We start from the raw sequence: 12833 nt of genomic DNA, 5'->3' as shown, positions 1-12833 counted from the left end.
CCATCCATATTGTCATAAATGGCATGATTTTGTCTTTTTTTGTGGCTGAGTAGTATTCCATTGTATATATGTATATATACACCACGTCTTCTTTTAGATAGGTTTTAAAATCTCTTCCAGTCCTGGGATTGTGTGGTCCTATGAAACCTTCCCCATCGTGATCCTAGACTCAGTCTACTAATGGCCGACTGAGCTCTTCCTTCCCAGTTTCAGCTCCAGTTGGTTCCTTGAGGGATTCTTTGCTCTTCCTCAAGATCCGAGCTTGTCCATGTATATATGAGGAAATGGAGGAATGCGACCCTGCGGGCTGCGTGTGAGCTCACTTTAAGTCTATAAGAAGCTTGTCGAGATGCCTATGTGAGAAGAGAAGGGCAGCCGTTCCAACAGCTTCTCTTCCCCCATTGGAATCCACCTTTCTCTCCTGAAAGCCAAGTCACTGACACTTCTTTATGACCCTCAGGATGCCATAAAACACAACTCCTTTTATGGATCTGAGCTCAAGATTGAGAAAGGAGACCTCCAGAAGGGCTTTTTGGAAGCAGATAACATTGTTTCAGGTACAGCTGCACCAGGCAGCAGTGGGGATGGAGTGGCCCTGGTTTGGGAATGAAATTCAAGAGCTGTCCCTTGAGTCCTGGGGCAGGGAAGTGCTTTCCTATCATTTCCTAACAGAAGAGGTCCTCTGATCTTTATAACAAAGTAGGAGACAGTTGGCTGGGGAAGAATTTCAGTCATCTTAATCTCCACTCCCCTGACTCGAGGCTGGATATATCTCAGTGATTCTCGAGAGATGAGAGTGTGTGGGATCTGGAAGACTGTCTGGGGAAGATAATGGCCATAGATGCCTGGCCGCCCTTGGGTCTGCCAGGCCTCTAACCACACAGACTCCTTGCCCTCCCCATCGGCCTGAAGGCTGGTGCTCCCTCTCCCCTCCTCCCTGACCCTCGTCAGTGTGAAATTGGGTCCATTGCTCTCACCCCAGGACAAGGCTGCGGATCAGACTCCTTGTGGAATTGTTTTCTACATTGGCTGTTGTGCATCACTAAGTCACTAGTAACTCAATTCTCCATCAGGCCTGATAGCTTCAGTTCTGGAAGATATTTTCAGTCGTATCTATTAATTCTTTTTTTTACCTTTTCCAACATTTTATGAGTATAGTTTTGAAATCTTTGATTTCCACTAGCTGCAGTGAGAAGATAGCTTCATGCCTGATGCATTTCAATATCTTTCTAGTTTCTCCGTCGGGGTCGGGGATTCAGCTCCCAGGTGGGTAAGACTTTGAGACCCTTTTCCACTGCAACTGGGGAACCTAGAGGTTACCTGTGAGCCATTGGTTCCTGCATAGGGCACTTGGCAAGTACACTCTCTCCTTAGGCAAACTCACCTCCTGTGCAACCAGGACTCACTTGGGAGTCATATTGCTTCCCCAGGTGAGTTTTACATTGGCGGCCAAGAGCACTTCTACCTGGAGACTCACTGCACCATCGCTGTCCCGAAAGGCGAGGCAGGGGAGATGGAGCTCTTTGTGTCTACAGAGAACACCATGAAGACCCAAGTAGGTGACCCATGGGTCTGCTCAAGGGCCTGGGGAGGGCTCCAGGGAGCTCCTGGCAGATCAGGAGCGGCAGTGTGGGAATGTGAAGAGGCAGACCTAGGCTGGTCCAGAATGGGATTTGGGTTAGTGGTCCTGGAGCCAGACCCTGTCACCAACAAGCTGGTGTCACTGAGCTTGTTACATAAACCTTCTCATCCATAACATGGGGCTTGGAAGGTTGTTGTAATGATTAGATGAGGTTTAATATTTGTATGGAGACTAGTAAGTGTTAGCTGCTATCATTCCAGTGCTACATGGCCTTGGTCAAATCCTATGTGGCCTCAGTCCCCTCCTCTGTAAATGAAGGTGTTGGGCTAAGTAGTAGCCACAGGGACCACTAAATTATCTGCAGCAGCTCAAACAAATTTCTGCAGAGGAAACACTCCTCATTTCTCTACTGCCTGTGATGTGACAGTGGTTGCCAGCATTCTTGGCAACTGGTCCTACTCTCATGACCCACCAGTTCCTGGCCAATTGGAATGAGTTTTGGCTCTGAAAGTGTGCTGTGACCAGCTGCTCACCCCTCTGGTTAGCACAAGTGTCTGAATTCAGACTACAGTGACTGATGAGTGCCAGACCCCAGCACCACTCCCGAGGACTGCACTGGGAGGGGAGGGGATCCCCCAATCAGGGAATTTCAGACTTCACAGCAGTAGTCAGGCCTGTGCATGTGAGGCAGCCTCTGGGTCAGGCCTGCAGTAGGGCAAGATGATGCATTCAGTGTGAGGGCTTTTTCTTTTGTCCCCAGGCCTTCGTTGCAAACGTATTGGGGGTTCCAGCAAATCAAATTTTGGTCCGAGTGAAGCGACTGGGAGGCGGCTTTGGAGGGAAGGAGACCCGGAGCACCCTGGTGTCCACGGCAGTGGCCCTGGCTGTATACAAGTGAGTTCTCCCAGTGGACTCTGGGAAAAAGAAGAAGGCCACCTCTGCCAGGAATGCTTTTGGGTTTCCCCCTTTGGGAAGTCGATTCCCCTTGCTTTTGCATTTTCACAGCTCTCTGTTTTTAGAATTCTTGGGTATAGGGGTGAGGGAAACATCGCCTGGTTCTTTATGTTCTGATGCACGTGTCCATGTCTTATCTTCCCAACCTGGCTGTGAGAGCCCCAAGGGCAAGGACACACCTCCCATCCTCACATTCCTCACCTTGTACAACACAGTGTCTAGCCAGTAGAGCAGCCCAGTGCAGGTCTATTCTGTGCACCAGGCAGCAACAGTTTTCCTTGCTGTTTTCATCCCTGAGACTCCCAGGGCTGGGCTGGTGTAGAGACTCCCAGGTTTCTCACCCTCTGATGCCTCCCTCAGGACCGGCTGCCCTGTGCGCTGCATGCTGGATCGTGACGAGGACATGCTGATAACCGGCGGCAGACATCCTTTCTTGGCCAGATACAAGGTTCTAGATGTGGGGGGCTGTGCCAGGGTGGGCAATGCCATCTCATTAGGAAACTGGGGATGAAGACCCAGGGATTCTGGGATGTACTCTGAGTTTCTTCATGACTATCTGTACAAGTTCAAAGAAGAAATAGCGACGAGAGAAATTCAAACCAGCCAACAGCAGCTTCCAGGGATGATGCTGGGGGAAGCTGGCTCCAAAGCAACATCACAGGGTGGTGTTCATGACTTTTATGAATTTGTTGTGGTCCAAATCTGGTCTTATTCCTCTCAGGCTCAGAAACCTGATTTTTCTGCAGACCTGGGGCAAATCCATGCAGGATGACATAATGTTAGTGTGTTGACAGTCTGATGTAAAAATCAGAATGACCACTTGGTAATTTACAATGAGGAATAATACTTCCCAGGGGCCTGGACAGGCACACATTGTTGGGATGGGCACCTGCCCTGCCAGACCGTGTGTGGCTGGGCACTGCCCAATTTCCCTGTGCGACAGTCCCTTTTCTGGGCTTTTGTGGATGATCAGTTCCTGTTCTGACCATGTGCTCCTTCTCTGTTCACACCAGTATAACCTTACAGGTGCCGTGTAGCTCTATAAACCTGGGAGCCCTCTTTCTCCATGAGCTGGCTTTGAACATCTCCCCTTTGACCTCCTCTGACTTTGTTTCATAATTTAACTCCCCAAAATGGATTGTATTTCTCCCATTCCCCAATTTTGGCGGATTTGAAGAAAGTAACTTGGTCTTTTGGGGTCCATTTCCTCACTTATGAAGTGGCCTGTAGGATTTGTTTTGATCGTAGCACAAGGTCAGGAATGTGAAAGCACATTCATGCTAGTGCAAAGTGTTATTTTTATTGTTTGCTGGCCAAAATCTGTGGCAAAGCTCTCCAGCATCTTTCCTCATTTCTCTTCCCAACCCTTTCATGACCGACACCCTCTTTTCTACCTTCTCACTCCCTCTGGTAGAACCAGAAGCCAGGAGTAGTTAGAAAGGAGGAGGCTGGGGAGAAGGTGTCCAGAGGTGAGGATCCAGGGGTATGCCACTGGGGAGATGTCAGGTCCTCTCTTCTCCACCCGTTAAGTTCACCTTGTTTTCGTGGTGCGATGTCCTGCTCTTTCCGTTTCCTCCAGGTAGCGTAGGTGGGAGGAAATGATTAGAGATAGGCAGAGGAAGGGGACTGTGGAGAAATCCCTCGCCTTTTTGACAGGTTGGCTTCATGAAGACTGGGAGGATTGTGGCTCTGGAGGTGAATCACTACAGCAATGCTGGGAACACCCTTGATCTCTCTGAGGCTGTAAGTAGGACCCGCCCCTGCATCCCGGGGGTGACCGGGAGGTCAAAGCCATGTCCCACAACCTGTTTGCGCATATGACTACAGTCCTCCTCATTTCTTGCCTGTTATTGTTGCAGTTGTCTCCTAAATGGTCCCCACTTTGGGCTCTCCATCCTTGATTAATCTATACAGTACAGACACGATCCTATTACTTCTCTGATTAGAAACTCGTCCTTCCTATTCTTGCCAAGCATGCAAAGTTACTTACAAAACTTTATGTACAGCATGGTGATCTTGTACGTGTATGAATGTAATATTAGTTTTATATATATATATATATAATGCTATGCAGGGAAAATGTGTGAAAGAACATACACCAAATAGTGATTGGATGAGATTAAGGTGGGCACACACGACCATTTTCTACATTATACATTATTTAAAATTTGAGTTGATGAGTCGAATTACTCTTTTTAACTATTTCATCGAAGTATAGTTTTCATACTATAAAGCTCCCTCATTTGAAGTATATAATTTAATGGTTTTTCGTAAATTTAGAGTCATGCAACCATTATCATAATCCAGTTTATGAACATTTCCATAAGCCAAAATGGTCTCTTGTGCCCGTTTGCAGTCACTCCTGTTCCCAGCCCCTAGGTGGTGAAGAATATCCCCTTGTAGGGATAAACCATATTTTACTTCCCATTCACTACTCCGTGGACATTTGGATTGTTTCCAGTTTTTAGCTTTTATGGATAATCTGCTTTGAATATTCTTGTACAAGACTTGCATAAGCATGTATTTTTGTCAATTTTGAAAATTAACAGAGTTACCTTAGTGGTACTACTTTTTCAAGTTATTTAACTTTTAATTTTATAATCATGCTAGTTATATATGCATAGATTCCTGTTGAAAAATCAAACATTTCAGGACATGCAGAGTTCCCATTGTCTCCACTTGGGTGTGGCTCCTCTCTGCAAGGGGCTCTCTGATCAGCTCGCTTGGGCACTGAAGGCCAGGAGCACAGTAAGGAGGCTGTTGCAATATCCCAGGGAAGAAATAATTTGGGCCTGGGCAATAGCAGTTCACAGTGGTGCTGGGAAAGGCAGGGATGGATGCAGCCCGTGAAATACCTTTTTGGAGAAGCCAATGAAATCAATGCACAGCTCTCTGCCATTTCTTTCCTCGGTTTCAGGTAATGCAAGCAGCTCTATTCCACATGGAGAGCTGCTACAAAATCCCCAACATCCGGGGCACTGGGCGGGTGTGCAAGACCAACCTGCCATCTAACACGGCCTTCCGGGGCTTTGGGGCGCCCCAGGCAATGCTCATTGCCGAACAGTGGATGAGCGAAATTGCGGTGACCTGTGGGCTGCCTGCAGAGGAAGTAAGCTGGGAATGTGGTGGCACAAGTCAGAGCGGGTTAGCCTACTTTTAGGGGACAGTGTGTCTTGGTCATCTCCCATGGGGGCAGAGGATGAGCAGGGGCTGTTGAGGGGTCTGGAAGGTTGACTTTAGGATTTGCCCCCCTCATCTCTTGCCACTGACTGGGCCTCAGTGTCTCTCTCCTTGGGAAGGTGCGGAGGAAGAACATGTACAAGGAAGGGGACCTGACACACTTCAACCAGAAGCTCGAGGGGTTCACCTTGACCAGGTGCTGGGATGAATGCCTGGAAAGCTCCCAGTATCACGCCCGGAAGAGTGAGATTGACAAGTTCAACAAGTACGTGCTGAGCGGGGAGGAGTCTGACGTTCTGGTGCTCTCTGGGGTTTCATGTTCTACAGCCTTTTTCTTGAACTCAAAATATGAAGCTAGTAGTTTAATGGATAACTTACAAAGCTGCTGAGTTTACCAACTTGTTCACAGCCATCTCTTTAAGATCCTGAAATGACCTTCAGCCTGGGGGCAGGTGGGCCCACACCACTCAGTGTCATAGCCCATCAGTGTGGCTCATCTTTACACGTTTGTCTCCTTCCGGGCACACCGTGTTCTAGCGAACACCAGCCCAGGTCTGAGAACATCACAGTTATGCGCCAGCTGTGACACTACTCTGTGAATGTGACCATGGCAGCCACTCCATCTCCCTGGACCCCCATCTGCACAGTGGGGATGATTATGCTGGCTCTGTCTTCCTCACTGAGTTACTCAGAAAACCAAATACAAAGCACAGTGAAAGTGTTGTCACTCTCATCAGCGAACCACAGTTCCTCCCTGGGACAATCACTGTCCAAGGTCACCAGGGCACTCTGACCGGAGCCAAATTCCACTCAGGAAAGAAGAGTGATGATACTTTAAAGCCGGTCCTCTCAAGGGTGGGCCCCACTCCAGCTGCACTGAAGGACTCAGAACCCCTGCTCATTTTGTCCCCATAATTGGGCCACAACTCATTGATAACAAGGGCTATATGAGCAGCTCCAAGGATGCCTTGTTCCAATTTTACAAAGGTGTTGACTGAAAATATGTCCAATCAAACATAAATATGGTCAAGAACATTCTATGAGAATGTTCCTTTTTCTCCAGGGAGAATTGTTGGAAAAAGAGAGGATTGTGCATAGTTCCTACCAAGTTTGGAATAAACTTCGCGATTAGTTTTCTGAATCAGGTAATTGCTTTATATGATTTTGTCCATCTCCACTGAACTGGGGCTCCATTTCCCCCTCTGTTTGCAGTAGTGCAGGGAAAGTCCATTGTCACTGGTAACAGAGCTACCTAGAGGAGCTCTTTGCTGTTAAAACAGAAGTTGAACTCGCATCCCTGTTTGTCCCATGTGTCGTGGGACAGTGAGAGCAGCATGGGACTCGGAGATCAGGGGTCAACTTCTAGTTCTTACTCCTCCTGACTGTAGGACTAAGGGCAGTTGCAATGCCTTTCTGATCCCATTTCTTCATCTATAGAGTGAGGACAAAGATATTTGACCTACCTCCCTATGACGATGAGAGACAGACAGAAAGAAAGAGATGAAAAAAATATTGGAAACTAAAGGGCTATGTAATTTAATCACAAAATTTATACTGCTCTAATCTCCGTCTGGGGTTTATATCTAAAATGTTGCTGGTGGTTTTCTTTCTCTGTTCCTGGGCTCCAGCACCTCAGGTTCTAAGACCCAAGCTGAGTTAGCATGTACCGAATTTTGTGTCTGGCATCCTTCTCTTCCCTTAGGCAGGAGCCCTGATTCTTGTGTACACAGATGGCTCTGTGCTGCTGACCCATGGGGGCACTGAGATGGGCCAAGGCCTTCACACCAAGATGGTCCAGGTGAGCAGCCTGGGGCTGTGGGAGTCCTCTCTGACTCCATGGTGTCTGTGTGAGGGGAGATGTGCGAAACTGAGCAGCAGGACATAGCAGAAGCAGAGGCAGGCCTAGGCTCTGACCCTGGCACTGCTGCTCATTTATGTTTGGACTTTGGCAAGTCTTCTACCTTTCATGGCCTCAGTTTGCTCATCTGTGCAAAGGGGTTGGCCAGGTGATCTGGAAGATCACTTCTGAAACCAACACTCTAGGGTTCTGTGACTGTGTGTAAGGTGGGTGTGTTGTGTGCATAAAGGTAGCTAGTTCTGCAACACGTGAGACTCTTTACAGTGGAGCTGGGAGGATGGAGCTGGGTCAGAGTCGGCACACCTGCTTGGCCCATGGGACTGGCCAAACTGGATTTTGTAAAAAGCCAGCGTTAGCTTAAAAAGGCACTGTTAGTCACCATTGGGTTTTTGACCTTTTTATCCACTGGAATGACTCTGTTAATTGATGCTTTGAATTGAGACAGATGTGAGAACATCCAGTCTCAGTAGAATTATAGTTTACAAAATTATTTCTTGCTTGTAACTGTGAACTTGAATCCCATCTTGGGGAGAAAGTAGCCAAGCCCCATGCTAACCCCTTCCCCAGAGCATGATGTCGTCTCTCTTGGCAGGTGGCCAGCAGAGCTCTGAAAATCCCCACCTCTAAGATTTACATCAGCGAGACAAGCACTAATACCGTGCCCAACACCTCTCCCACGGCCGCCTCCATCAGCACTGACCTCAACGGACAGGCCGTCTACGTAAGGAGCCTTGGGAGCTGACAGAACTGAGGACCAGCCAAGGGCTTTGGGCCTGGAGGGTCCCCCGGGTGGGAGCTGGAATTGCCCTTGTAGGCTCTTTGGCTGTGGCCATGCCTGTGGCTCTCTTATCCAGGAGAATGCTTTTCCTCCAAATACAAAGCTAAAAGAGAGGCTGAAGAACCATAATCACTTCCATCAAAGTCAGGAAGCATGAGGGTAGGATGAGGAGGAGAGTTGGAAGGAATGCAGGGGGTTCTGGGAAGACATACTTCCTGCTATAGAACAGTCCACAAGACAATGCACTGAAATTGGAATTCAACTGTGGGTTGGCCAGTTAAGACCCACCTGCTAGGGGGCTGCCCAGTGGCGCAGGGGTTAAGTTTGCACGTTCCACTTGGGCGACTGGGGTTTCACAGGTTCGGATCCCCGGTGCGGACATGGCACCACTGACAAGCCATGCTGTGGTAGGTGTCCCACATATAAAGTAGAGGAAGATTGGCATGGATGTTAGCTCAGGGCCAGTCTTCCTCAGCAAAAAGAGGAGGATTGGCAGCAGTTGGCTCAGGGCTAATCTTCCTAAAAAAAATTTTAAAGAAAAAAAAGACCCACCTGCTTCTCCTCCCACGTGGGGGATGTAATCAAAGGAAAGAGTTTGATGGTAGAAGTATCTCCTTGGGATCCCTCGAACATTTCACCCTCTGTCAGCCTTAGAACTAAATCAGGACGTGCTCTCCAACCTAGCGCCAGTGTTAGTCCCTTTGGCAGGGTCTTGTGGCTTTCACTCTGGGCCCCAGTCATTGTTGAGAGGGTGCCAAGGCTGTTTGAGTGGCACCTTGGGCACAGCATTAAGGAGGTGGCCGTGCCGAGGCCCCCAGGATACCTGGGCCGGGGAATGCAGAGGATTGATGTGTCTGGTGTGTGGTGGCTGTGTTCTTTAGGAAGCGTGCCAGACCATCCTGAAAAGGCTGGAACCCTTCAAGAGAAAGAATCCTAGTGGCTCCTGGGAAGACTGGGTAAGTCTTAGTTGATCCAACACACTTTTTTGCAGATCAGATGGGGATTAAGAGCAGAGCCTCTGTCCCGACCCCAGCAGGAATAGGAGGTCATGATCTAGTCACTCAGGCAAAGAGAAGTTGAGGTGGTCTGTATGATTTCACAGGGCAAGTAAATGCTCGACCTTGCTGGGCTCCTTTCTCTATGGTTTTCATAGTTGAAGGAAGTCACTTGAGGAAAATTTTTGATCCAGGATCTTGGTAACCCGGTGGGAATTGGGGGTTTGGCTATCCTGAACCTAAGAAGATGGAGATGACTGCTGAATATGCCTCACTGAGAAGTCTTGGCTTACTCGGCCTCATCCCACAACCCACTCATCCAGTCTAGATGAGCCTGGTTTTCTTCAAACTTACTTCTCTCACAGGGCTGCCCCTATCCATCTCTGGAGTCTGGGTCCACTGAGATCTGTGAGGGAGCAGGGAAAAGTCATCGCCCAAGAGGTTATATCATACCCGTGATTTTAGGAGTGACAGAACAAGCACCATGCGTAGTAAGAACAAGCCCAGTTCTCTGATTTCTCCTTTGGGGGCCTGCATGTCAGGAATCCTCACAGGGATGCTCTCTGAGGTGGGAGGCTTCAGCTACTCCAACAAGCAGAAATATCCATGACAGCCCTGCTTCACTGTCCCCCTCCAGCTGGAATGGCAGAACTGGGCACAATAGTAACGCACAAAATGTGCCTGCATACAGTCCAGCTCAGACAGTACAAGTCTCCCTCAATAGATTCAAAGAAAATAAGATATTTCTCTCAGACCCACCCATCTTACTATGCCTCTCATGACCTCTACTTCTTCCAACACTCATAGATACCACCCACATAAATACCACATCAGTGCCAACACATAGATAACACCCACATAAATACCACATCAATGTCTTTTGGTTTTGGTAGTTTGATTTTAGCATGGATTTGTCGGCCATTGATAATGTTTTCAACAACATTACAATCTGTTGACCTTAACAGATCAAGACTTTACAATCTGTTGACCTGAGCTTTGTCCTCAATGACTGACCATGTAGTCCAACATTCCTTGTAAGCAGGAAACCCCAACAGAGGCCATTATCAAAAAGATGTGATCAGGAGATGACAGGCATCAAATCTCTTAAGTGTCTGTACCACATTGAAAAACATGCCATTATCACCACCACCACTATATATGTATATATTTTGTACCATATATATATATATGGTAAGGATCCTAGAGAAATTCGTTCTCTAAGCCTGAGTTTTCTCATCTGTAAAATGGAGATAATATTAGTACTAACCTTGTAGGGTTGTATTGAATATTAAGTAAGATAATGCATGCAAAGTACTCAATAGCAACCGGTACGTGGTAAAGAGGTTGGCAGTTGACAATGATCATGATGAAAATTATATTAACTACATATTAAATTGTAGTGTTGTGCTAGTGCTGGAGATACCAAAAAACTTATTAACGTATTTAAAGAGGATGGATGGATAGATAGATGGATAGCTTTATTAATAGGAAGGTATAACTGAAAACAGAAGGTAACAGGCTAAGTATCAAATGAGCAATGTAGAGAGTTGCTGTATAAAGCCAGAGCAGGGAGTCATCACTGAGAAGAGGCAGTTGGAATGGCAAGTGTGAGCTGGTTGTTGAGGGAAGAAAAGGATTTGGACAGATATAGCAGAGGAGCCACATGAATGAAGGCACAAAGGTCTGGGGACATGGAAGGGTTGGCAGAGAGTTAACAATCGAGTTTGGCTGGAGTAGCAATGGTGTGTCTGCTACATAAAGCCAGAGAGAAGACTGAGGTCCTTAATGTCAGGCATTTGCTCCATAGGTGATGGAGAGTCATGGAAAGCCACGGAGCAGGGGAGTGACATGGGCTGTGTGGTATGTTGAGATAATCACTCTGGCTGCACCGGGCTACGTGGCAGAGTGGGGAGGTGACTTGAGGCAGGAAGACTAGTTAAGAGGCTACCGTAGTCCTCCAGGCTTCAGATGATGAGGACCTAGTGCAGAGGTGGCAGTGAGGATGCGAGGTAAGGTGTGAAAGTGAGTCACTAGTAAAAGGAGTTGATGAGCTTCCAGAGGAGGAGGATGAGCTCATGAGAGCGTAGTGCTGGGTTTCTGGAAACCGTGGCTATCCCTTCCTGATGGCCATTTCCTCTCCTTAGGTCATAGCTGCTTACCAGGATGCAGTGAGCTTGTCTGCTACTGGGTTTTATAAGTAAGTATGGTGCTGGTCTCGCCCATCTCACAGTGTGTGGTCATCCTAACTTCAAAGGTCCCCTCCAGCACTGAATTCTGTCAGCCTTAGGTCAGCAGAGAGCAGTTCCTCCGAAGTTCTTCTCTCTTCAATGGACTTCCACTAATTTCAATTTAAAGATGCTCTAAAACACACGGATTACCAAATGATGTGTCAAGGAGGCAAAAGCAGCTGCGGCTGTATCAGAAGATCTGCGTTCCAGCTCTGATCTTAAAGTGTGCTGTTCCACTTGGGGAATCAGTGATTCTCTGAACCTGTTTCCTCATTTATGACATAGCAGGACAATTACCAACCATTCCTACCTCAGCATTCTCCTTCAAGAACCCGAGTGTCTGGTGTTCTGAGTTACCCACATGTGTTAGTTTGTACTATGCATTTATGGAGGCTTTCCTTCAGAAGAATGGAAGGAGGATTTAGAGCATGTGAGCTTGTCACAAAATGCAGAATTCAGTGGAACTTACAGTGAGCGTTAGAAAAGAGCACACGTCTTCTGCAACTTTAAAATTCAGCAGCAGCAGAAAGAGCTAGAGACGCTGCCCATCTGATTTAGAAGCTGTAAAAAGATATGATCATATTTACTGTCAGCCGTAATGTTCTAGCTTTCTCTGGGAAGTTTAACTAGGACCTTTTCTCTCACAGATCAATGCATTTGGAAAATACTGCAATGTTTGCTTTAAAAGGTCTTGCATGAATGTGTGACCATATATATTATATACATTTCATATGTATTATATATGTGTTATACATATACACACACACGTATTACATATATATTTGGCAAACTAATGTTTTCCCAGTACTCCCTGGGTTATGTAACATTTGACAAACACAAACTACTGCAGGTTTTCTCTTAAGTTCTTATTTCATTTTTGGAGTTAATAAAACTGGGGTTATGTAAGGAAACCCAGATGAAGATGATGAAGTCAGAGGTCAAAGAAGGTGATGATTTCTCCTGGGATAAGCCTTTCCCTCAGCCCTGTATTGATTTTGTTTTCATACAGATTCTGATCACATCAGCTCACATTATTTCTGGGTAATATGTAGAACAACATAGATACAGAGTACTATAAACTCTGGGTGTGAGAATATACACACACAGACACAAACACACACACATACGTATACACACATATATATGACTCGTGAAAAATTGGAATTGTATAGCATACTCAGGATTGAAAAAGAAAAAATGTATACGAGGACATCTGCTTTTATTAATAACATTTCCTCAAATCGCTTGTTGACGTTTA

The 12833-nt window shown here is 46.8% G+C and overlaps 1 protein-coding gene across 1 annotated transcript in view; it reads left to right on the top strand.

Moving 5' to 3' along the window:
* The window catches only part of LOC106847214 (xanthine dehydrogenase/oxidase-like), a 71917-nt gene that overhangs the window by 47988 nt on the left and 11096 nt on the right, over nt 1-12833 (top strand). Inside the window, exons 19-30 of the mRNA XM_044771838.2 lie at nt 461-557; nt 1431-1555; nt 2343-2476; nt 2897-2984; nt 4193-4279; nt 5454-5645; nt 5836-5981; nt 6780-6861; nt 7419-7514; nt 8167-8295; nt 9234-9308; nt 11492-11544. Coding sequence (XP_044627773.2) covers nt 461-557; nt 1431-1555; nt 2343-2476; nt 2897-2984; nt 4193-4279; nt 5454-5645; nt 5836-5981; nt 6780-6861; nt 7419-7514; nt 8167-8295; nt 9234-9308; nt 11492-11544 — 1304 coding nt within the window. The remainder of the gene's footprint in view (nt 1-460; nt 558-1430; nt 1556-2342; nt 2477-2896; nt 2985-4192; nt 4280-5453; nt 5646-5835; nt 5982-6779; nt 6862-7418; nt 7515-8166; nt 8296-9233; nt 9309-11491; nt 11545-12833) is intronic.

This window comes from Equus asinus, chromosome 6 (assembly GCF_041296235.1).
Source record: "Equus asinus isolate D_3611 breed Donkey chromosome 6, EquAss-T2T_v2, whole genome shotgun sequence".
Taxonomy (NCBI): domain Eukaryota; kingdom Metazoa; phylum Chordata; class Mammalia; order Perissodactyla; family Equidae; genus Equus; species Equus asinus.
The sequence above is the reverse complement of the archived record's forward strand: the minus strand, read 5'-3'. Positions and strand labels throughout refer to the sequence as shown.